The following is a 26622-nucleotide window of genomic DNA, read 5'->3' as shown; positions in this document are numbered from 1 at the left end:
ATGCAAGGTTTCTCTTGCAAAGACTAATCCTTTGTGTAGAGTCTGTATCTTGAGATTTTGGAGTGAATACCATATACTCAGAGCAACAATGTGGAGAATTATGGAATCATTTATGTTGGAAAATCCATCTAAGATCATGCAATTCCCCAGCACTGCCAAAGCCACCACAAACCCATGTCCCCAAGTGGCTTTGAAATCCCTCCGGGGATGGGGACTCCATCCCTTCCCTGGGCTTGACAATCTTTTCAGCAAAGAACTTTTCACCTGTATCCAATCCCAACCTCCCCTGGCACACCTTGGGGCTGTTTCCTCTTGTCCTGTCCCTTGGGAGATGAGACCAGGAGGAGTCAAAGCCCCCAGCCCTGCATCCACGTGTTCACAGCCAAACTGCTGCCAGCCCCATCAGTGCCTCCACTGCCTGCAGAAAAATGGGTGAAAATCTTGCTGCTGAACCAGCAGAAATGTGGGAAAAGTCCAGGATACGTGGGCATATGGCTGTGGTTGTAGTTCCATTTCAGGACCCAGGACATTCCTCTGGCTGCCCTGGGTGATTTGAGACCCTGGGAAGGGGCTCAGAGACCTTGGCACAGAGTCAGACACACCTGTGCTTTGATTTTAACTCATGGAAACAATTACCAACTTTGTGAAGATTTACAAGCCACAAGAAGTTTGAGTAGAATGATAGTGAATTTGTCACAGGGTGAAAAAGTAGAAGTTTGGGGTTTTAGAATGGGGGTTCAAGAGGTGAGATGGAGGAATCTGGGCCTGTCCTCTTCTTCTCTTTCTCCTTGTCCTCCATCTTCTGCTGTGATGGTGACACTTCTGGATTGGTTTAGAGCAGAGACAGACTGTCTAACATAAGTGATAGGTTTTGGAAAATGATTGCAAATAAAGTACATGTAGTTTATAGTATAAAAAGCCAACACCACCCCAAGGGCAGGGACTGTGCCACAAACCTGCTGGACAGACCTCAGCAGGTCAGAAAAGGAATGTCATAGATAAAAAAATATAAACAACCTTGAAAAGCAGAACTGATGAATCTCAACTTCTTCAGTCACAGGGCTGGGAAAAAAAGACTTTCTAATACCTAAAAAGTCATGTCAGCAACAGGAACCCAAGAGTTCCAAGGCCAGGGCGTTGTTCTGCTCTCACTGGAGAAAGGGAGCAGTGTCCCAAGGCAGGGTGACTTGCAGGATTTAGAAGTGCCAATTAAAAGCTCTTGCCTGTTGCACAGAGGTTTCAGAGAGCTGCCCCAGCTGAGACAGCTGCTGGTGTAGCAGCTGTTTCAGGAGGTGGTTTGCTTTATTGCTGCTTTGTTGGCTGTGACCTACTGTGGTTCACCATTCCCCCCTCAAGTCCTAATTTTAAGGAAAAATTCAGTTTCTGTTTGGTGAAGCGAGGCTGTCTAAGCCTCGAGCCTCATCTGAGTCACAGGAATCAGAGCCCCCACCCTGTGTCAGGACCAGCTTTAAGGATTAAGCCCCTGGCTGCAGAAAGTCCCCAGCAAAACCTGCTTTGGCTCAGGTCCATGAGATCAGGCTCCTGTAACAACCCAGTGCTGACAAATGGGAACTCCCACACCAAATCCTTGCTTTGCTCTTTTCTGTGCCTTTCCCCTGCCATGTGAGCTGTGTTTTTAGCAGGATAATGCTTGCACAGGCCATTCTTGTTTGCACAGAGAGAAGAAAAGGGTGGAAGACGAGCAGATTTCCTAAGGACACCCTTCCAGCTCATCCCAATCCTTCCATCTGTACAAGGTTTGGACAATCCAGGTACTCCAAGGCATGATGACAGCACTTACCTCTGAAGGAGCAGCAGTTCTGATTCCAGAATTCATTAATCCAAAGGATTCCAGCACACCCAGCCTCTCCTGCCTCAGTTTCCCCTTTTTCCTCCCCAGCCTGTCCTGAGCCAGTTTGCCCAGAGCTCACAATGCATCCAATGCAGGCTGACAGAAAGGAGTTTTGGGGCTGGATACAACCAAAAGAAACCCCAGAAAATGATCTCTGCATTTCAAGGAGCAGAATTTTGCAGCGTAAAGAATTCTAAATCTCCCTGGAAACTATTTACCAAGGAAAACTTACCCACAGTAACCCATCCTTGGAGTGTTAGAACAGCTTGAAACTAAAAAGTTTGCAGAGCTCAAGCAGGAGGGGAAGAGGGATGAAGCTGGCAAAAGATCATTAAGAAGATTTTAGAAAATGTTTTCCTGGAATTTGATTTTTATTTCCACACTTGGATAAAGCTCTTCAGCTGGTGAGGAAAAAACAGGAGAAGTCACTCTCAGGATCTGTGAGAAGAAAAAAAAAAAGGGCTCTTTCTGTAGGTTCAAAATGTTCCTGGGATTTTGAGGCTGAGAGTTTTCTGAGAGCATTTCTTCCAAAGGACTTTCCAAGAACACACAGTAAACTGTAAAACAATCTCACAGAGAACTACAAAATTCCTGTTGGAGAGATAGAAAAGTTATTTTCTATCCACAAGGACAGAGCCAGAACATTGAAGTTTGACATTTCAATAAATGTATTTTTTGGCCTGTTTTGACACAGCAGGAGGGAGTGAGAACACTGAGATTATAGAGCCCAATGCAAGGCAGCACCTCTGTAAAAGTCTGCTCCATATTCCATTTGTCAGTTTATAAATGGAGCCACTGGAGTAATCTTTGCTTCATTGAGATCACCAAATTTTCAATTTCCCTTCAATAAAACAAAACAAAAAAAAAAACCCCAAGGAGAACATTTTAGCTTTTTAATCATATCCAGACCTGTTTCCTGTAATGAAGAACTTCTTTTCCAATCCCAGGAGAGCAATTCTTTGAATGTCACTTTCAGATAGATAAAAATCTCTGCTGTTTGCAGGAAAAGGCTCCAATGCCATTTGTGGCTTGAACCACTTCCCAATTTATTTACTTTCTGAGGCTGTTTACATTTTCAGGCAGCCCAGCTCACTCATCCCTAACACTCAGTTTATTGCTGCAAGAAACAGCCCTGTGCCAGCCACAGGAGAGACTTCAGACCTGGGGACACCAAAAGGCTTTTGGATCAAGTCGCCTGAGCAAAAAAATGGGTGGAAAAGAAAAGGAAAAAATCAATTTTGTGGTGAATTTTATCACTGACCAGGAGCCAGGGATGGTGCAAGCCCTTCATTAGGGCTGAGCTTGAAACTGCTTTTCATTCATTCCTGGAGAGCTGCAGGACTCCCAGACCAGCATGGAGAGGGGACATGAGGGACAAGGACATCCTTAATTTGTCTGAAGAGCAGCTGCTTCTCTTCTTTATGTAATTATCTCCTCCAGCAAAGCCTCCTGCTCAGAGTCAATGGGGCTGGAGCACTCTTAGCCCAGCTCAGGAGTGACACATCCACTCCTTCCATCAAGTGCATCCAACTCCAAGGGCTCCTCTGTTTGTTCTTGCTGATATTAAAGACTAATTTTGATTTAGACTAAGAGCCTTTTCCATCCCCTGGGAGGGAGCTGTGGCAACACCAGAGTATTCAATTAACTGTGTGCTCTAAATTACTCATGGAAAGGAATGTGTTCGTGTGGACAGGGATTGTCAGGGTACTGTCTGGAAGGGGGTTCAATAGCTAATATAATAAATATAATAAAATTCTTATTATAAATATAATAAACAAATATAATATTATAATGTATTATAATGTAATAATAAATATCATAAATAAAATCTAAAATATAAATATAAATATAATATAAAATATTATATATAGAATATAATATATACTATATATGCTATATATACTGAATATAATATAATATAATATAATATAATATAATATAATATAATATAATATAATATAATATAATATAATATAATATAATATAATATAATATAATATAATATAATATAATATAATATATATAATATAATTAATATAATATAATTAATATAATTAATATAATATAATATAATATAATATAATATAATATAATATAATATAATATAATATAATATAAATAATTTTTTTTTCCCAGGAGTTGGGGTACAATAATATTTATGGGTCCCTTCCAACTCAGGTTATTCAACAAGTCTATAATTTTATTATTATATATAAGTAATCACTTCAGCTTTGCATAAATCTTTCTTGCTTTAGCAAAGCTGCTTGGTCACCTACTTTTTCAACCTTCTTCTTAACTGGTATTTTACAAACAAACAAACAAAAAAAAGAGAGCAGCAGGTGGCATCTTGTTACAGATAGAAAGTAGAAAACCAGTTATTATTAAGGTCCTGTATTCAATCTTTGTCCATGACCCCCCTTTGTTACCTTCTCTCAGTCTTTGACACCTGGAGAGAAGCATTCACTTCAGCAGAAAGTAATTTTCCTTTCCTGCTTTTGTTTTCTTTATTTTTAAAAGAAAATGCCCCAAATCAAGGCAATAGCTGGTACAGAAAATAGGGAAAACACCTCTCAGAGAAGTTATGAAGCTGTTTAGGACCTTTTTTGCTGATGTACTTGGAGTTCAGTTTTGATTGTGATGGACAATTTCTTAAATCCAGGATGGAGCTAGTGGTGGATGCAGAGCTGGAATTTAAATCCGTCTCCCACTGGAGGTTACAAACTCCAGCCACCTGCAAGGGCTGAACAGCTGGGGAATCATTCACTGCAGTAACAGGATCATGGAAGGGTTTGGGTGGGAGGGGACCATCTCTTTCCACCAGGGACACCTTCCACTGTCCCAGGGTGCTCCAAGCCTCATCCAGCCTGGCCTTGGACACCCCCAGGGATCCAGGGGCAGCCACAGCTGCTCTGGGCACCCTGTGCCAGGGCCCCAGCACCCTCAGTCAGGAATTTCGTCCTCATCTCCAACCTAAATCCACTATCTGTCAGTCTGAAGCCATTCCCCCTTGTCCTGTCACTCCATGCCCTTATAAAAAAGTTCCTCTTTAGGTACTGGGAGCTGTAAGGAATCAAAACAAATGGGAAGGAGAAAAGCCTTGGAGCTCTCTGGCAGGTTGGGCGCAGCCCTCAGTCACCTGCACACCACACACAGCCACAACTGCTGGCAAATCCCCAGGGGTTTAGGAGCCTGGACAAAATGGTAGAGGGAATAAAGCTCAAAGTACATGGAAAGTACTTTGAGATGATTTCAAAAGTACATTTCTTCTAAGAACATACAGGACTCCTCTGTGTGCTCTGAAGAGTTCTCAGCATTGCAAGAGCTGCAAGCAGTTCCCAATTCTTGCTTACTTGCAACCAAAATAATAAACCCCCTCCTTATCTCCCAGGAAATCCAGAGTGTCTGTGTTAGTCACAACTTAACAGCCATAAAAAAAGACCCATTTCAGTTCAGCTGTGACACTGTTCAGATAAATGATGTTCAGGATGCCCCTGACACAGGCATGGCAGTTTTTAAATCAAGCCATGATAGGCAGTTTTGTCTTGTAAAAATTTTCCCACCATTTCTCTGTCAAAGAATCCAGAACGGTTTGGGTTGGAAGGGACCTTCAAGACCACCCCTGCCATGGGTGCTCCAAGCCCCATCCAGCCTGGCCTTGAGCAAGTGTGAGTTTGTGTTTTTGTAGAGACAGCAAAACAAGCATTAGAACATTCCCGTTGAAAAGGAAATAGATAAACAACGTAACCATTTATTTGACTGCATTGTATTTAGACAACTTGTACATTTCGGAACCCCACTGGTTTTGTTCTCATCAAAAAGGATAAAGGGACAGAAGAATATAATCCACTCAAAACAGCAGTCCAGTATTTTGAGATACACTTGCTATTTTCATAGATGCCCACCTGATACCTGAACTCCAACACAGGTTGTAATGTTTATACAAGACCTGAAGTTTTTTCAACACAGCACTGAGTTGTAGCAATGTCTTGCAGTGCCCTGAAAAAGTTTGTGACATACTCTGCAACACCAATCTGATGATGCCTTGAAGGTGATGAACCTGATCATTTCTTTAAAAAAAAACCAACATAATGAATGCAAACATTCAGACTGACATGTCAGCCAGTAGCAACATTTGGGCAAATTTAAATATAAAAGCAATCAACTCCTTAGTTAGATTTGTCAATGCAAAAAGGCGAGGGGGGGGAGAGAACTGTGTTTAGCAACAGACAGGAGAAATAACCAACCTTTCCTTGCTAGATTCCTTTTGAAAACCTATGCAAATTCAAGGCTTCCCACTTGATTTCCTAATCCCAAGCAGCACAGAGAACAAATCTGTTTGACAGGACCCAGCACATGCAGCTCAGTGTCTCCTGCAGTGAACTGTGACACAGCAGCCATGGCAGAACCTTTAGGCCATATTGAAAAACAAAAAAAAGAGAGATCTACACCTATTTTGCTCAGTATTTTCAACACAGGCATGGCAGCAACCACTTCTTGCAATAACCAACCAGAATTGTATTTGAAGTTTGCTCCAGAGGGATGTTTTTGGCAGTGAGGAGGGATTTCAGCTCACTTGCCAGTCGGCTTTTGAATCTGAAGACACCCACGGCTTAAATATTAACCAATAGCAAACTTGCCTGTCTGGCTTTGCAGACTGAAACCCCAGCAAGACACACAAGGCAGCCCAGTTTGCAATTTGTGAATCAAGCCCAGCAGCTGCTTGCAAGGTCTGAAACCTTCCTGATCCAGCTCCAAGGCAGGACATAGGGACATGTCCTGGACCACAGCTGAGGGAAACCTGACTCAAGGGATTGAGTCCAACATTGAAGTCTTAACACTGATCAAAACTGCTGAAAAGCCACCCAGAAAAACTGGCAGAAAAAGGAGGGGTTTGATGGTGTCACAAGGCAGCAGTGGCTACACACAGGCTTCAGGCTGAGCTCCAGCATGTCCTGGGAGTAACAGACCCCACTGACAACACTTTGTCTTGGGCACCCTTTTAAAGATGAGTTTTCTTTACCGAGGGGAACAAACCCCCTGGACAGCACAGATGGTGTCTCTACAAGCAGAAAATTCAGCAGGGCCAGCTTCCATTAAAAATCTTTATTTTCAAATACAACTCATGATTTGTACATGGTAAGAAACGTCCGTCACCATGTGCGATTGGTCTGTGCAAAAGGCGGCTTTGCTCAAATCCAGTTTTCCTGCACAGGGCTCTTTTCCAAATGATACTGGAGGTAGGGGTTTTGTTGGTTTTGTTTTTAGTGTACAGTAATTAGCAAAAATGAAAACAAACAAACAAAAAAAAAAACCCCAAAACCAACCCCACGACTCAAACCAAACTCTAAAAAGGAAAAATAAAAAGTGTAGTAAGGCAAATCTGGAGAATTCGCTCGGTTCCATGAGAGTGGATTCACTGAGAGTTCATCCTTTGATCCCTGTAAGGACCATTCACCTCAAAGCTGGACCTGATCCTGGTGGGTCCCTTCCAACTCTGAACATTCTGAGATCTCTGATTACAGAGGTGCTTCCACAAGTCACCTAATACCTTTATTCTTGTCTTTCAAAAAAACAAAACAAAACCAAAACAAAATAAAACCCCCACAAAACAAAACAAAAAACCCAACCCAACTGATTCATAGACCTGGGCTATGGAATCACACAGAACAACAAAGCCTTGATGCTGTCATTACTGAAAAAATTGATGGGTATTGGTAAAACTTATGTAAGCCCAAATAAAGAAAGGAAAAAAAAATAAAGAAAAACAGAGCAAGAGTGAATGCAAGAAAAAGAGACAGAATTCCTTCCCCGCTGCTTTGATTTTAGAGGGGAAAAAAAATCCCCCAATAATTTAGCTCATGTAAGTTGAGAAAATGAGAGCAGCTGAAAATGAATATGATACACCTTGAAATTAATTTCCAAGACCAAGAACCAAAGATTGAAGCATTTTAGAACACTGAAGCAAAGCAATCTGAATCTGAAAAAAAAAACTGTTCCAACTATCTTAAAATAGCTGTTTCTCAGAGCTTCTAGCAATAATTTTGATTAAATAAAAATCATACCAATTTACATTAATTTTCTATATCTTCTTTTAAAAGAAGTCCCTCACTCTTTTAATGACAAAAGTGCATCCAAACCCAGCAGAGATTCACTGGTGCCACCAGGTTTTTTTAGCAGCTACTCAAGGTTTTAAAATAGCTTACACTTCTTGCTATAAGAAGGGCCTTCCAACCCCTTGTTTGGGAGAAGTATCCGAATTATAAAAATCTGAAATAATTTATTATCAAATCCAGAATTTAAATAAAAGCAGATTTCTTTTTTTTTTCCTTGCAAAGACAACTGAAGAAAGTAAAAGAATAAAAGCATGCACTCCAAACTTAGAGGTGAAGACAAATATACTTATCTATACAGGCACTGGCAGACGCAATTTAATGGTTACTCGTTGTAACACACACCCCACCCTACAATACATTTTTTCATTCACTAATCACTGAGGTACCAATATTTAAGAATGGAAAAATTCAATATTGAAAAATAAAACCTAAAATTGAAGCCTTTTTTTTCTTTTTCTTCTTCTTCTTCCCCAGAAAACTATGGCAATTTTTGTATGAAATGTTAGTATACTTATAGAATTTTACAATCTACATTGGCTTTATTTTGAATTTTCGGGAACCAAACGCGGCGTTCCCATCCAGGTTTTCTCTGCTAAAACGTTCACTGTGTGGATGTCCTAAAGAGTCAGCCGACTTGCAAATGAATGAACATATCTTGGCTATCACCTGGCACATCTGGCTGGTACCAAAAGGACTCGGAGTCTGAGACAATCGGCTTTAATTCGGAACAAATGCGCCATGCCAAAGTGCAACGAATGTGTGCGACACTCAATGGGACACTGACAGGTTTAAGAGCTGCATGGAAAGTACTAAAAGTCCACCTTGCAAAGCAATTTGGGACAAATTGCAATGCATGCAAAGGACAACTCTGCGCTGCTGGGACGTCGCTTGCTGGCTGGGACGGGGTCTCCTAACGCAGCCACAGTTTCAGACGCAGTGCATCCACTCCATTTAAATAGTATCTGAACAGCCTCTTGTCTCGCACAAAACCAAGGTTTTCATAAAGTTTCAAAGCAGACTTATTTGTGATTTCTGTTTCCAATACAACCTTTGAGGGAGAAAAGAAAGAAAAAGAAAGAATTGTGTTGTGTTAGTCGGTAGTTGCAAGTACACGATTGCTGAACCAATTCCAAAGGTTTTATTTAAAGATATGGTTGTTAGCAATGAATGGAATTCATTTCTTCTTATCTTTACTTAAGTAAGCAGTATTTCCACATTAAGCATCCATTTCCACATTAAAATAAAATATAATATAGCAGTTCATTCACAGCTATAATTGTAAACAACATTCAAGATTATAGTTCTTGGCTGTAAACAGTATTTCAGTTCAGCACCTCATAACAAGGGTAAAAAACACATCAACAAACAAATCCCAAACAGCCTCCCCCAAAACCCAAGCTACCAAACAGGTTAGGGTCCAAAACAACTTTTGAGCGAGTAACTGAACTTCTGCATGACACAAGAACTTGGCACATGAGGATTTAATGATTTAATATCTTTGAGCCCCGACTCCTTGGAGTTAGATGTAGATAAGAGCTCTGAATTGACATCAGCTGTCAGAGCCAACGTTTGCAGTGAGTATCTGTGCTCAGCACAAGAATCACACAGGGGTCTAAGCTGGAAAACACCTTCAAGATCATCCAGTTCCAATCCCCTGCCACGGGCAGGGACACCTTCCACTTTCCCAGGTTGCTCCAAGCCTGATCCAACTTGGGTACCAGCAAATACCCTAAACCCAAATCACAGTGCACACCAGAAGATTAAGCAGTTTTCCATATTTTTCCCCCTCTGTTGGTAAGATCCTAGTTGGAGAAAGACCTGTCAGAAATAACTCAGACCAAACCCAAGTCCAAGAGTAGTCTAAATTAAGACTCAAAATTGTGTCAGAATTCTCAAGCACAGGCAAAAAACTACACTGGCCTTAACAAGACATTAATCACAAAACTTCAGAATTTTTCAGAATTGTTTCTCTCTCTCTCTTTTCTCCACATGCACTGAACAGAGCTCTGCCATAACTGACAAGCCCTGCATCACCTCCACATAATAAAAAATAATTTTGCCTCTTGATTGGTGTCCAACTCAATTATTTAAGGTTCTGCTATTAGCAAGAAGAGGGGCTGAACTAACAAGGCCTGGGCTCCATACACCCCTGATAGTGAATATCCACATATTAAAGAGCAGCTGATGGTCACTGTAGAAAGAATGAAAATATAGGACCAAAACAGCAGCCTGGATTAGCAGAGCAGTTTAAGTCCATCTACTCTGTGGCTTCTGTGGCCTCCCTTCCTTCAGGCACATATTTTCATTTCCTTTCCCCCCAGTCTCCTGCCAGCTCTCAAGGCTGGTTCCTGAGCTCCTTCCAAAGCCACCTGGCAGAAAACCTTTCCTTTTTCTCTCCACAGGGTTTGTTTTCTGCACTCTGAGGAGTGGCTAGATCAGTGTGAAAGCAGGAGGCAGCCAGTGGTCAGAGTGGCCTGAAACTTGAGTCAAATAAATGCATGAAAAGGATTTTTAAATTTTATTGGAGGTGACCAGTCTAACCACTGGCTGCCACATCCAATGGGCAATCAATCCCACCTGTGTTTGTCAGTGTAAGGATGCTGAAAAAACAATGAAGCTGGGGATAACATCGCAATGAACAATATAAGGCTTGGAAACAGCTAGTTTTACAAAAAGGAACTAAGAGTCACACATTGAAATATTAATCAGCAAAGTTCTTAAATTACAGCAGGGCAGTGCTGCACACATAAGACAACCTAATTCAATTCTTAGTTTTGTGAGAAGAATGAGAGATTGAATTTCTCTGTTTGGCACTTCCCAGAACATTACTAGCAAGTCCTGTGAGCTGATGGAGAACTCCTAACATCCTTCATCCATTAAAATGGGTAACTATTCATCTGTAAGAAATTATGGAAGCACCATCATTTTGCTGGAGAAGGCTATTTTCTACACATTGTACAACTCCTTAACTCCAATTTAACCAAAACACTGAAGCCAAAGCAGCAATGTGACCTGTGCAGAGGATCATTTATTTGAACTCTCAGCTACCAAGGGCATTCACTCTCTCAAAGGTTCAGTAACCTGGCACAGTGATGTAACAACTCTCTATTCAACTGCAAGCACCAACACCTGGCAATGCTAAAACACTTCCAGCACTGCAGGTGATTGAGCTGAAGGGAGTGGTTAAATGTTGAAATACAGGTTTGTTGGAATCCCACTACCTGAGTGAATGCTCATCTTGAAAGCAAATGCAAGAGATTTGCTCTGGTATTTCTAAGGAAGTCTCAGCACAATGAAAAGTAATTCCCTGATCTCAACACACTGCAGCTGAAGACATGTTTCTGTTATCTGAAAAGGAAACACAGGCATATCTTATTCAGGTTTCATTAGCTTCCTTTGCTGAAGAATGCATCTCTTCCTGTGTGAGCTTTTCAATCAAGCTCCAAACCTTCCATTGTTACATTTATTTCTGCTCTTGTGGGTCGATTTTGTTGTAACATATGCCTGTTAAATCCTCTGATAACACAGCTACACCCCCCCTGAAGGGCAGCAAGGCTCTGATTAGATTTAGCAGCGTTTTCTGCTAAAGTTGCAACTTTCTGAAGGTTGTGACATTCTCTTTTATCTTAAGTTTCATAAACCAAACATTTTAGCTCAACTCTAATATTAACTGGGTTTAGAAGCAAAAAGATATCTATATTAAGAGTGGAGTGCAATGTTCCTTGTTGCTGTATTTTCACACTTTTAATTTATTCCTGAACTGAAGCCAAATGGAGTGGTCAAGCCTTCTTGCTTCTTCAGCTCAAACTCTGAAGAAACTCAAGTTTAAAACCCAAGTCATAGAATAGATACAGCCAAAGTAAGAAAGTCCTCTCAGCACTCAGAGGAGGTTGCTATTCTTACTTTTAAGTCTGACAGATCATCAGACTCAAGTTATGAGGGCTTGTCCAGTGTCCTTAATCAATTTAACTACCTTAACTTTTGAAGACAGGCATGGCATTACTCAAAATCTAAAGTTCATACTTTTTATGTTTTGTAGATTAAGGAGAAACTAAAAATATCAGCAAAGTAATGATTTCAAACAGGATTCCATAAAAATGCACATTTCATTTTTACTAGTGTGGTGCTGAATTAAAATTACACACCTACTAGTGTGTCATTTTATTTCCTTTTTTAAATGAATTAAAATGAATTAAAATGACATTTAATGCCATTTTTTTTACCTACTACTGTGGTCAAAAACCCCACTCTAAATCACCCTGAAGTTCCAATGGGAAGTCTCATGAGAATCTGTGGTTCCCTTTCATGTTCTACATTTTTGTTTAAAAAAGGTTTTTGAAGTCCCATTACTGGAGTCTTATTTTCATTAGTTATCAATCCATTCACTTCATATGACTGAAATATATTATTTCAGTAACACAAAGTGAATGAATTGTATGCAGATTCCTGAGTCATTTGTTACAGATGGAAAACCTGCATATGAACAACTCCTCCTTCCTAATTGTAATTAAGGGATGTAACAGTTCCACAGAATGGTCTTCAGCTGTAGAGTTGTGGGAAATTGCTTGCCAGCAAAAACAGTACAAAAAGCAGCCAAGACACCCACCTTGCTGCAGTCAGCACATGCTTTTCTTTTTTAAACTAGAAAAAAAATATTTCCCAAACTTTGGAGCTGAAAGTAGAACTGTTCACCTTCACCTGATTTATTTCCATAGTTCAACTTTTCTATGCAACCAGCCCAGAGTTTTCCTAAATCACTGTGATCCACTAGAAACTCAGCCCAGTACAGTTCACTACCCCAAATATCAGAATTCAGGAACGTCAGATACTTGATAAAGTCATAAAGGTGTAAAAAAAAAAATACAAATCAGAATGCCCAAGTTTTGTAATGTTATTTGCAGACACTCCAGCTGGAAGCTGCTGTGTGAGCGCTTCCTCCAGGCCTGAAGGTTATTTCTGGTTCAAGCACCCACCCCCAAGAGCAGATCACTTCCCTGGTTTCTATTCTAATGTAGGCCATGGGCAGCTCCTCCCCTGCACACAGATTCCATTCCACCCAATTCCCCTCCTCAGCCACTCCACAGCTTTCCCTGAGAAAATCTTCCACACCCCTGAGGAAGACTCTGCCTCTCAGAGTAACTCACTCATTCCATAGGCCTGCCTTGGTTTATTCCCACTAAAACAGCCTCCAGGGGAAAAAAATGTCCTTAAACACCAGAACATTGCAGCAGGCTTTGAAATGCCACCTATCAGCTGTGATTTGTCAAGATTTTCATCTCTGGTGTTGCAGAAATCCTTTGTTTTTCAGGACTCAATGCTGGTACCTCCAAAGCCAAATCTGTGATACTTTGAAAAGCAACACACTGAGTGAGGCATTTATCAGATTATATGCCACAAATTATTAAAATTAAGTCTATTTACTGCATCTATGCCATAATTAGATTGAAGGGAAGAGTTTCCAAGCAGCCTTTGGAAATTTTTCACGACACCCACAGCTGCATATTCATGTTTTTAATCCTATTCCAAGCAAGTTTCAGAAAATAGCATTTTGTTTTTAATTGCACTCCATCTTATCTCAAAAAGCAGTATCTTTTTATTTTCATCAGGATTCTGATTTTATTCAAAAATGTAGAAAAATACCTTAAAAAGCTGCAGGGATGATTAAACTATTTCTATGCCTCACACAGACAAATTATTGTGATGCAGCACTTTGTGTTTGATGAGCTTTAAGCATCAATTAATCAGAAACTGATCTCCTGACAAGTGTTGTGAAAACTGGTGAGACCCAAGAGTTGGGCAGAGCTTTTCATGGGTGCCTAGTTAGATTTTTCAGATTCTGCTCTGACTGAAACCTCAGCACTCCACCACATAACCTCCTTATTTACACCATTTTGGGTATGTGGAAGAAGCCTACTTGGTGGCAAAGGAAAAAACAAACATGAAAACATTGGCTCTTTGGTTGTGGATAATCTATATGTGGAAAAGAATAACATAAATAAAAATAAGTGTGGGTGTGCCTCAGTTGATGGTGCAGAAAAATAATCAGTAAAATACTCTGCTTGTATTCCATGCTCCCTAAAGGGTTCCCAGTTCAAAATTTAGTGCTAGCACAAGACTCAGCTGGTGCAAAAGCCCCCAGAAATCAGGGGATGAGTTTAGAATCATCATTCTACAAACAGCACTTCCAAAACCAGGAGTCTGAATTGCAGTGCATTTGAATAGAGACAGAATCTGAAAAATGCCCTCTGCCCCTGGTCCAAAGCATTTATACAGCAGCAGAGAGGAAAATCTGTGACTAAGACTTAATGAGACCTCACTGCAGACCTGCAACCCTTATCACATTTATTTCATGTTTATGGAGATAAAAACCAGCAAAAAGGGATCTTGGATTAATATGACAGTGGGAGAGGAAAAAGACACAGAAGGAGGTTACTGTTAGAGGTCACCTGTTAGATAGTCCAATCTAAAAATGAATTTACATGAGGAATAGCACATTCAGAAATTACACAGTAATTACTGCAACTCAGCTTGAGTAGAAACATTCAGTTCTACTCCTGACTCTCTAATAACAGTGGGTAATTCACTTCCCTTCTCTGCATCTCATTTCTGCATCTGTGGTGTGAACACTGTAACCCTGACCCTCAAGTATTTTGCAATTTTTAAAAAATCTTGACCAGTCTAGAAATCGGAAATCAACTCAAGACCATAGTGGAAAGCAATGGGGAGAACAAACCAACCAATCTCCCCTTGATTAGTTCAGTGTAGACAAGCAGTAAAAGAGATTAGAGGAAAGCATTTTAGAAATCAGGATAGAGGCAAGAAGCCAAAATAAAGAACTTAAAAAGAATTACAGGCTGCCCTGTAGTGCCCAACTACAACATAAAGGAGAAGGTGAGGGGGAAGAAGACAGCAGCAAGCAGAGGCATGAAGGGATCTGAGGGGAAGAATAAATCTCCCAATGAATGAAGCCAGAGCACAGGCAGGGATACTGCAGGAAGAGAAACACAAGTGGAAAATAAACTGGAGTGTTTGCCAGAAGTCCTGTGTAGCTTTGAATAAGAACTTCCCCAGGGGGCAGTGGGACAAAGGAGGGAGCAGTGGGACAATGGAGGGAGCAGCTGAAGTGAGATAACAGAGAGATCAAAGGCTCATTAACTATGACACACTGAAATGACAGTGCTCACATGTCAGGAACAAGTGCACCATGCCAAGGAGCTGGAAGTTAAAGGGACACATAACCTGGGTAAGGAGGATGGATGGATGGATGCAGGGAGAGCTCCTCACAAGTTAAACAAGACACACAACAACAAATATATTTATATTTATAAGCAATAATTTATAACAATATTTATTTATATTTTATAAACAATATTTATATTTTTAAAGAAAGCAGGAACTGTAATCTGGTGAAAGAGCAACAACTTGTAGGGCAGGGAAGTTGGCCAGTGGTTCAGTGCCTGTGCTAACCCAGTGCAGCCCTGCTCTGTGCAGTGTCAGAGGAGGCTGATGAGTGCTGTGATAAATCCACATTCTGCAGCAGCACAGCACACTCTGTTCTGGGCCTGGCTGTGCTCTGAAGGGATGGCAGGGCCACACAGGACATGCTCAGCCCACTGCTCAGCTGCACCTCAAATGGGGCCCTTGCAGGAAAATGGGCCTGAGTGAAGGCTGAGGCAGCTTCACAATGAAAATTGCTGAATTTCAGCACTTAGAAAAAATTTAGAGAGTTCATCTCCTATTTGTGCCATACTTTTTTAGAGGTTGTTTTCCCTTTTATTATAAAGGAGCTTCTTACCAACTTATTTCCCACCTAAAAAAAAATCCTGGAGAAGAAAAACCTGTGAAATGAATCCACAAACAAGAGAGTGCAAACCATTTCTATTATGAAAGTTTTGATTATAAAATCTTACCTCATCACAATCTCCTTCAACCATAGCATAAATAGCTTTCTTAACCAAGTTTGTACCTGAAACACAGATTTCAGTAAGTGTCAGAGTTGCAGTGCAAAACAAAAATGCCAGTTTATATATGACTAATGTGTGCTACCTACATGACATGACACCTGGGGAAAGGAGGGAGGAAAGAAAAACAAGGAGTTGCAGTCAAGCTGCAGTCTCAAGTTTGAACACTAAAATAATCTGTGAAGTTATCCAGAGACTCAGCTCAAGTGCAAGATTCTTGTAACACAGGGATATTAGAAACTGGCTGCTCTGCTCAACATGGTGTTAAATATAGCCTTCCAAGATGTGATTCATTCCTTTTTGTTGCATTTAAAGTCAAAATCTGCTGGCATGTACTTGAAGGACATTCATCTTCCATGGGAATTTCCTCTTACTAAAACAAATACTTGTATTAGTAACAGAACTTATGAAACCACAGTTTTTATGGCTCATTCCCATTTGGGTTTGCTAGTATCTAATAATATTCTCAAAACTCATCCCTTCCCCTCAGTCAAGCATTAAGTTTAATTTTTTTAATCATTATTTGTCATCTATTTCACAACAGTTCTACAAATGTAATATCCCTACCTGTCTGTAGAACTGGGGTGAAATTGAAAGTTGAATTCAAAGTTATTAGTGGAAAAAACTGCTGTTCAGTGAAATTGCATAAATCTCACTTCCATAAGAAGGCAATGGAAAAGGAAAAAAAAACCCAAGGAATCTACAGAATGTTTTAAAATATTCTCAAAACTTTAATCAATTAAGATTTTCACTGAATGGGATGATAAAACTGTTCTACATTTAAAGCAGATCTTCAGATTAACAGCACACTGAGAAACAGCAAGGTGGCAAATGTTGGAAAAAGTCAACATATATAATGCTAAAGTAAGCAAGGCTTTAAAGATAAATTCTATGTATGTAATTCTAATTTAACCAACAGACTAAAGTGAGGGAAAAGTCTTGCAGTGATCTCCATAATAACAGCATTAGCTCTTATTTACTTCTGAATCCAAGCACCTGCAATTAAATTATGGCAGCCTCCTTCATGACTCAGCTAAAAGGAAAGGAGAGACAGTGATTTCTCAGTATCCTCTTCCTCTGCTCCACTACTGAGACCAACAATGGCTTTTGAATTGCACTGGGGAAAGAAAAAATCTGCACATGCTTGAACAGTTGTGGTAATGTGTTTTTTTGGAGGGTTTTTTCTGGAAGAAAGCAAACACAATGATACATTCTGCAATGGATCACTGTATTTTTTGATTGCAAGTAATTTTCTGTCTTTAATCACAGAAGCATGAGCTGTTCAGTGTGGATGAGTAGTGAAGCACAGCTCCAAGCTTTGGAGCTGACGTCTACATTTAGTTAAAAATACCTTACATAATGTAATTTCACAATAACCAGCATGAAAAAATTAAGTTCCATAAGAAGAGATATTTAATTAAGCCAACTTGGCTAACTGGAGTTAGAATGAAAATCCCTTCACCAGGGCAAAACTGATTAATGAGAAAGGGCAAACTCTCTGCCAAGAGTGATTTCTTTACCATGTACCTTCCCAACAAAACAGATCTCCATTTCAATCACTCAAGTAACAACACACAGCTATTTTTCTTCCCTGATTAATACAATAATGAGCTCCATACATTCTCCCTGATGGGTAATATATGCATAATTTATAGGGGGAAGTCAGGGAATAAGTTCACTGTAAAAAAGGAGCCTGAACACAACATGGAAATACAGTGATGAGGGCACACATAAAACACAAAGCAGTTCCCACTGTTATTTGGCAGAGGTAAGGGGCTGCTGCCTGCCTTTCTTTTTAGCCTTATCAGATCCCAGGTGTGAACTCACAGGGCATTTCAGGTTATTTTAACAAAATCAGAAAATCCACTGGGGAGCTCGCGTGGTTGAGTAAGGCGAGGATGACACACAAAGCACCATATCCTGAACTTCAGTTCAGCTTAAATCTTTATGACAGCTACAGTTATCCCAGCTGGAGAGGATTTAAAGAAGAAAGAAGACAAAAAAGGGCTATTCTTACCAATTCCTTTTCTTCTGTATTTGGAATCCACTGCTAACATGGCTATATAACCTCTGCGGAACATCTTTTTGTGCATATCCAGCTTGCAGACGATGGCACCTACACACTCCTCACCTACCATGGCCTTAAAGACAAACACACACAGGTGGAATTCTCAATTTGGGATCCACAGTGCCACCAAAAGCAGTAAAACACTTCATTTTTCAAGTGAAAGAGCCCCACAGAATTTGTTTGTATAAAGCTATGAAAGGTAATGATGTAAATTTTAAAAGTGTCTCCAAAAGTATTTCCAAGATTAAAAGATTTAATTGCTTTATTACATTCCAATAAAGTTCCAGGACAACTAACAACCAATGAATTATTCCTGGGGAGAACCACATTATCATTGCACAAAGTCTACAGGTAAGAACACATGTTTAAAAAGGGAAAATAAATAAATAAAAGGCAAAACAAATAAAAGAAAAGATCAGGTTAGGGCATAAATTACCCTTTCATATGGGCTTCTGCAGAGGAAAAAAGTCCATTCCTGTTTTATAGTGATCTGATTTTCCTGTGCAAGGGCTGTGCTAGATAACATGCTTAATTTTTGTCTGGTTTTAATGTCAAGGCCACAAAGGATCGGAGGAAAGTGTTGCTGCATTTAATCTTTAGACACTGTCGTTTTCAGTCACACGACACCCAGAGAACAAACAAAAAGCACAGTTAATTTCACACATTTTAACTATTGGGGATTTCGTTTGTTAAGAGCACTGGCAGCTAATCCCAGTGGCATTGTCACAGCAACCGTGGTCAGGGAGACATAGGAATTCTGAAATATTAACAAGAAAAACCCCAAAAAGGAAAGGACCCAACTCCTCCCCAAACACTCAGCAAACCACTTGCACACCCACTGTGTTCACCAAAATTTTACCATGAGAGAAAGGAAAGCTCAGTGATGTTGACTGAGGGATTAGGCAGCACAAGGGATTAATGACATTATAACCTGCAGCAGCAGAACTCAGTAATGCTGCCGAGTGGGACAGCATCCAAGGGGAAAACAAATTCCTGTGCACTCAGGAAAGATGGGCAGAGATAAAAAGAAACTCCTGACTTCACATATGGCCGGGTGAGAGGATCCACAGCCTCTGACAGAGCTGCAGGGAGAACCAGCCTTGGGCTCGAGTGCAGCAGCTAAACCAGGAGCACAGCACATGATTGGCACAAGCAAGTGCTGCCACAAGAGCTGGGGACAATCCAAATTTGCAACTCTAAGACATGGCAAATGAAAGGGACTTGCTAGAGCAGCACTGCCAGGCCTCAGAGCAGCCACCTGTGAAGCCAGAGCTCACTGCTCCACGGGCTGTGGGACAAACTCAAGCACCTGAACCCTCGTGCACAGCCTGGAGGCCAAAGCTCCATGGACAGAAGATTCCTTCCTGCAGGTCACACTGCAGGCACAGTCTCTTCACCCCAAAAAGAATCAAATCTTTGAGCACCTCCACTTGGATGTTATTAACTAAGTCAGCTGTTAACCAGGAGCTGCAGCAAAGGTGAACTGAAGCAGCCAAAAAAAGGTACAAGCTGCAGTTCCAAAGCCCTGTGATACAGCATGATTATAACCCCATCTCTAACGTAGCTGAAGCAAATATAACTATTGCTAAGTTTTTATTTGGCAGGAAAACACATTTCAGCAGTATCCAAGAACAACCCTGAACAATCTAATGAGTGGTTTTTAAAATAACAAACAAAAACTGTAGCATGATCTAACTGGACTGAAACACAGAGCCTCTAAGCAATCTTTCATTTGTTCCAAAACACAGGTTATTCCACAGGAAAGAGGAGCTGTGCATGCAAAGTTTCAGCTCAAGGCAAGTTCTGGATCTCAGCTCAGACCTGAGAAAAGCAGGGAGTTAAATAAAGAGTATCATCAGACAAACTGCTCAGAACATTGCTATAATTATGCAGAGTACCTAGATGTAATCTTATCCCTCACTAAAAAAAAAAAGAAAAAAAAAAAGAGCACACCACAAACTAGCATGTTATAGTTGTGCTTTACCCTGGAGTGAACACGTGCAAACTGTTGATTCTAACAGTTATGTGGAGAATTTTTAACATATATTTATATATATATATATATATTTATATGCTTCAGGAGTAGTGATAATCTAGACATTTCATATCTGAGCTCTTTCTTGTCCAGGGCACTTTTTAGAAAAGTTATATTCATGAATCATGTATTTAAAATGGTAAATGAACAGCCAAGAATTTTGTCTCAGTGATCAAAGAAGCAAATACCCACTGGTTTTACCACTGCTGCCAGAGAGCTGAATAAAGAATGACACTGTTACCAGCTCTCCAAACCCCTAAATTTATTCCTCTGTCTTCAGGCAGGTAAATCTGGCAGTTAATCTACAGCTGTTCCACTCACAAAGGGAGTGCTGCATTTCCACCTAATTTTGAGGGGTTTTTGTTGCCTTTCCTCTCCTTTCTCCTTCTTTCCAACATTATCTAAAGCTGGAAATGAACCTAAACCAAAATGATGCAAAACTTTGTAATTTAATTTCCTGGAGAAAGTTAAACTATGTGAACAAAAAACCCCAGACTGAAATAGGGAGAGCTGTGAGGAGGGAAGAAAAGCAGCTCCCACACAACATCATTTAGGAAAAGATAATCATGAGCCAAATTTTCCTTTCAGGTATACAAGAGTACTTCTAAACATGCAATTTTCTACAAACAGAATTCAGCCTAAATCACTATTATACATTATAAACTCCACAGAGTACTATAAGATTTACTCCAATAGTAAGTTATTAGTAGCAGGATTAACATACATGAATCCAAATCCAATATTTGCATCATCTTTGTTCCTATGAATAAGTTTAAATGCTTAAAACAAACCAGATTTTAATATACTGGAAGAGCTAGTAGAGTAATGTCTGTAAATCAGCAAGAACATTACTTTTCATAGAATTAATCAATTTGTATTAATTTCATTATCAAAGATGGCATTATGTCTGTCAGCCACAGTCTGAGTATGCATTTAATATCCAGATCCTGTGAGTTTTGTTTAAAGCAGATTAAAACAGCCAACTAGCCCCAAAAGGGAAACATTTTGCAATTCAAACACAGAAGCTGCACTGCATTTTTCCTTTCACACCTGCACCAAAGTCCATCCCAACTATCCAGGCTCAGCTGGGCAGGAGCTGGCTCCCATTTAGGGATCAAGTCACCAAGTGCCATCAGAGGATCCACTCAGGGCAATGGTTTTAACCTCATTGTGCCACTTTGGCCACAGCTCTCCCCAGTTCCTGGCAAATCTCCACCTCCCTCTGCTGCCCCCCACAAACCTGGACAGCAGCAATTCCCTCCTGGGTGAGGAAAACCCCCTGGAATATCTGTCCTGGCTGCTGTCACCTGCTCAGGTGCTGCAGGGACTTCATGTCCTTCACTTTTCACAGTGACAGACTGCCTGAAAGTGAAATCACTCCTAAAAACAAACTGGAGTACAAAGTTTGCAAATTCTCCTACAAAACTTCTTCCTACGTGTGCCACAAGACTTCTCAGACACCCTCCTGACTTTTCTGGTTCTTCCTTTTTAAGCCCCAGGTTTTCCACAAGTGAAGAACAGGGATGATGTCTTACAAGTCTTAATTTCAACACAGCAAGACTCTTGAATCAAATCCAATTTAAAAAAATGTAAAGCATTAGTATAAAACAAGACTTAACTGCAGTCATTTAGGATTTACAGCACATTTAAAACCACTTACATGGAATTAATAGGTTATTTTTAAACTTGTGAAAGTTTAAATTATAAATGCTGCTAGAGCTAGTGGCAAAGTGAAGAACCCAATAAAAGCATAGATTTTCTAGATTTTTCTTAAAAGGCAGCTGAGTGGTACAGTGAATTACAGGAGAGGTTACAACACTCAGCCTTTTATTACATTCTGTCTTATCCAAACTCTGGCACAGAGCAAGCCTTCCTAAGCTCACCTCTCCCACGCTAAAGGATTTTGAAAACAATTTTCTGAAATATTTAATTTATCACTCTGAAATGCAAGCCTCAGAACTTTAGCACTGCTAAGACTAGAAGCTTCAAAACCACTTGAAAAGAAAGCTACAACGTTGAAAATGCATTTACAATCCATCTGGGGACAAAGATGTAACATTGCTTAAAAATACTTGACATGAAACACAAGATGCCCCTTGCCCCTGTCACTCTTTGACAGAGGAGTGGGTATTTGAGGGGAAACTGGGCTGACAGAGCTGCTGGGAATAAGTAAAAACCAAACATTTACTGGGCACCCACACCTAACACACACACTGCAAACCTGCTCTTCTGAAGACAGGCAAAACTGAAGTTGAACCAGACAGGTGGAGTTTTACAGAATCCCAGAATGGTTTGGGTTGGAAAAGACCTTAAAGATCATCAGTTCCAACCCCCTGCCATGGACAGGGACACCTTCCACTGGAATTTTATGGAGGAAAATGTTATTACCTTGCCACAGTCCAGATACTGCTCAGCACTGAGCAGTATTCCCAAGCTGCTACCCCTAAAGTCAGGATAATAATTATGTGGATAAATTAGATATTGAATTTAATAGGGTTTTAAGAGTTCCAGTATCTCCAGGTCCTTTTGAAGTGGATATTAACTTCTTCTTTGAGTGTACAGTTAGGAAGTGGTCCGAGCCTGCAAAACTCTGCTCACCACTGACCAGTCAGGGTTGGTCTCTGCCCTCCCACCTCTCCTCCTGCACCTGGGACATCCTACAGGAATAGATCTGCAGCTGTAAACCAACAGAGCATCACCCTAAAACAGCTAAATACACACACATTTACAAGTAAAAGCTGTCAGAGGGACAACCTGGCTCCCAAAACCACAGGAACACAGGGGCTGGCACAAGGAAAAACAAGCACCAGCCCTTAGAGCAACTGGGCAGCTTGGGAAGGGCAAGCCAAAATTCAGCCAGTTTCAGATCCATGTAATAAAGTTAATAACGTCCCCAGAAATTAGCTTTGCATGGTCAGAATGGGGAAATCACGTTTCAGGTGGTTCACCAAATAAACCACCAGAAAGAGACAAGTGCTGTTTGTTTAGGGAAAACACACATCCCATCTTCAATTTCAGGGGTGTCAGTGTTTTCCCCCCACAGGGAGAGGGAAGAAAAGGTGCCGTGACAGGGCAGACAGGTCAATGTGCTCTGGACGAGTTTCCAAAGGTGATGGTGAAATCCAGCAAAGGAATTGGCTGAACCCTTACAGATCTTTTTCCAAATACAGTCAAATCATGGGCTAACCCCTCTTCACAAAACCAGAAACCAGAAGGGTGTGGGGCCACAATGCATTAAATCAAATGATTCTGTGAGATCAGGCACTGAGCTTCATGCTCACCATCCTGACACTTCTTCCTAATTGAAATATGCAGTCCCTGACTGAAGACAAATATTTTAAAGCTATTTATTGGAGAGAAGTAGTTCAGGAGTCCATTAACTGCAGGAACTAATTATATTTTATAGATCAGAAAATTTTCAAGACAACCTTTTAAGAAACAAACCTCAAAAACATTAAAACCAGTCACAAAAAACCCCAACCTTCCCACACATGAATCTAACACAACATGCTGCAAGACCTTCAAATTATTAAGCAGATAACAATTTGCTGGCTTTAGACATTCACAGCCATATATTATTCTCCACACTTTTATGTGCTTTACATTGTTTCACCTTTCTAAAAAAATGGCAAATGCATTGAGTTCAAGAAGAGTTTTGTTGATTCTTCAGGGCTATCAAAAAATGAAGCTGTCACTACAAAATAAGCTTTCTTTCCTTTGAGTGATATCTTACTCTTTAAATATGCTTATTAGAAATCATCTGTTTTAGTTTTCTGTCAAACAACTTGTCACTGCTCTTCTCACAACAAAATTCTCCAGTTTTTCCCTGACCAAAAAAACCCCATAATGAGTGAAAGTCTAAATAAATGCATTGTGATCTAAGAGTATCCAACATTGCCCTGGCATTACCAGGGCTGCACCTGATGCTCTAAGGATGGACTTATGTAATTCTTGAGTATTTTACTCCCAGCGTGAGGTAAATCTGTCCCAGGCAGAGCTCAGTGTTTGAACATCACTGTGCTCTGATCAGCATCCCTGTAATGGCAAACATGACTTTGCATCCAACAACGCTCTCCGATATTTTCATATTCTGTTTTGTTCCAGAAGGTCAACATTTTGCTTTGCTCAACTTCCTGGAATCCTACTGTATTCCCTCTGCAGGGTTTTAAGGGGCACAGTTGTGAAAATCCTCCTATAAACCATACCCATCCTGCTATAAATTCCAGCAGATCCCAAAACAGGAGCATTCAGGAATTTGAAGGCCAGATGGGCTCCATTGGCCTCACCTCTGGTGCTCATATTCTACCAAAATTTCAGAGATAGCCCTGAACTGAAGGGTGACCTGGCTCTGGCTAAAACAGAGCTTTCAAGAGACAAGAATTCCACATTTTCTTTAGCAAGGAAGTGCCACAAACTCCCCTAAACGTTCTGTTTTGCAGCTGGGAGTGTTGGTGTGAGTAAATCAAGCACAGCTAAGCCCTTGCTATGCACACGCACTCCTCAGGCCAGCTTCTACTCACTTTCATTTACCTGTGGATGCATTGTCATCCTAAAAGCTTGCAACTGAGACACAAAAAGTGCTAAACATTTAGGAAGGCAGGGGGGCAGCTAAAGCAGCCTTTCAACAGTGCACTGGGAAGAATACAACGCTAAATACGCTGTTAGTGCAGGGAGCCAACGTGAGGATTCCCGCGTGCTGCGAGCACTCTCACACCTGTAAAAGCAACGCAGTGGGACTTGCCTTTGTCAAAGTAAGCTCGCAGATCAAAAAGTCTGCTAAACCTTTCACAGTGCCTCCCCACCTATCACTTAGCATTTATGTGCCAGCCCCGCTTCAGTCAGTTTTAAAACCATTGTGCAAGAATTAGCGAGCAGTTACAAGGCATTAGCGGACTAAGTACTTTCTTTTTTAAATCCAAGCCCAGGAACTGTGACAGAATCATAAAATGAGCTACCAAAGGTCACAAAAGTCAATGTCAAAACCAAGATTAGAAGCCCTGAATTCCTGGATCCTAGCCCTGCGCTCAAACCCTTTCCCCACCATTTAAAACACGCGTTAACAAATGCAGAACTTCGGCCACGTGCTTTACTTGTACCTGCACGGGTCACAAGGGGACAGGTATTCCCAAAAAAGATGACTAAAAGTATTTCCACAAACGCCAACCCTTCCATCCCCTCCTCCCCAGCCCCAAGCCACTCCCAATTCCTGCCCTCCCTGCTCCCTCCGGCACTTACCAAAAAGCAAAGTTGTGGCCAGTTGTGGATAAAATACCTATATGTGTAAATGGAGTAGGGTTCAGACAGATCTTTGGTGATCAGTCTCATGATATCGGGCATCTGCAGCTCTGACTCATACTGGACGTATCGTATCGTTAGGTCCTCCTCGGGCTGACAGTCCGTTCCCGAGCCTTTCAAACTGCACGCTGCTTCTAAGGACCCGGAGAGTAGCTGCAGGGACTCCTCCTCCTCCTCCCCTCCTTCATCCCCCTCCTCCTGCTCTTCCTCCTCCAAGCCAGTCTCTCCTGCCAGCCCATTGCGGGCTGCAGTCTTAGCAGCAGCAGCAGCCGTGGTTGTGGCAGCAGGCTGGCTCCTGTCCCCTTTAGCCGGGGGAGAAGGAGGAGGAGAGGGTGCAGTCCTTCCCTGGGGAGGGAGGTGGTTGGCGTGGGGGGACGAGCAGGGCGCTGCGCTGGGGGGCGACGACGGCTGCTGTCCGGAGCCCATTGTTTTGCTGGCTCGCTTGTTCTCCAGCCCCTCGGGGGCCGCCCCTGCCTCCGAGCCGAGGATCTTGCCCTTGAGGGAGGCCCGCAGGTGCCGCAGCTCGGGGCTGATGAGGCCGTTGAGCTGGTGGTTGTGGTGCGGGGGGTGGTGGTGGTGGCGGTGGTGGCGGCGGTGCTGCGGGCCCCCCTTGCCGCCGTCGCTTCCTCCTCCTCCTCCTCCTCCTCCTCCTCGCTGCTGCTGCTGCTCCCGTCCGCCCGCGGGTCCCTCCTCCTCCTCCTCCTCCTCCTCTTCGGCCTCCTCGTCCTGGGCGCCGGTGCAGGCGGCGGCGGCGGCGGCATAGGAAGCGGCGGAGGAGGAGGAGGAGGAGGAAGCAGCCCCCCCCCCCTCCTCCTCCGGGGAAGGGGGAGAGCGTGTCCCCCTGCGGGGACAGGACGCTGCTAGGCCCCGGCGGTACCTCAGCCATATCCTACGGGAGAGACCGACACAAACTCACCGGGGAGGAGGAGGAGGAGGAAGGCGCCAAACCCAGCGGGGGCCACGGGAAGGTGTGTGGGGGGGGGGGGGGGGGGGGAGGAGAGGCGCGGCGGCCTCACGGGCCGCGCTCGGCGGGGAGCGGAGTGGGGGGGGGCGCGAACAAAGGCACGCACGGTGCCCGGGCCGCGCCTCGCCGCCCCGCCGCGCCCTGTGGCGGCTGCCCCGCTCCCCCCGCGGGCGCGGGCGGCGCCGTTCCCGCAGCGCTCGGGGCCCGCGGTGCCCCCGCCGCCGCCACTCACCGCCGCGTCTGGGCAGCTCCCGCTCCGCCGCCGCCAAGCGCGGCCGCCGCGGCCGTAAAACCCGCGGCCAGTTCCTGTCCGCCCTTACGACACTTCCTCCCT

At 42.1% G+C, this 26622-nt stretch overlaps 1 protein-coding gene across 1 annotated transcript; it reads right to left on the bottom strand.

Annotated features, from left to right (window-relative positions):
* Positions 1-5580: 5580 nt before the first annotated feature.
* On the bottom strand, positions 5581-26293 carry NAA30 (N-alpha-acetyltransferase 30, NatC catalytic subunit). The gene is given in 5 exon segments (XM_063159714.1): positions 5581-9013; positions 15876-15931; positions 17944-18067; positions 25265-26119; positions 26121-26293. Coding segments are annotated over 5 exon segments (1263 nt in total). The 5' UTR covers positions 26211-26293; the 3' UTR covers positions 5581-8875.
* Between the last annotated feature and the right edge of the window lie 329 nt (positions 26294-26622).

This window comes from Melospiza melodia, chromosome 6 (genome assembly GCF_035770615.1).
Source record: "Melospiza melodia melodia isolate bMelMel2 chromosome 6, bMelMel2.pri, whole genome shotgun sequence".
Classification (NCBI taxonomy): Eukaryota; Metazoa; Chordata; class Aves; order Passeriformes; family Passerellidae; genus Melospiza; species Melospiza melodia.
The sequence above is the reverse complement of the archived record's forward strand: the minus strand, read 5'-3'. Positions and strand labels throughout refer to the sequence as shown.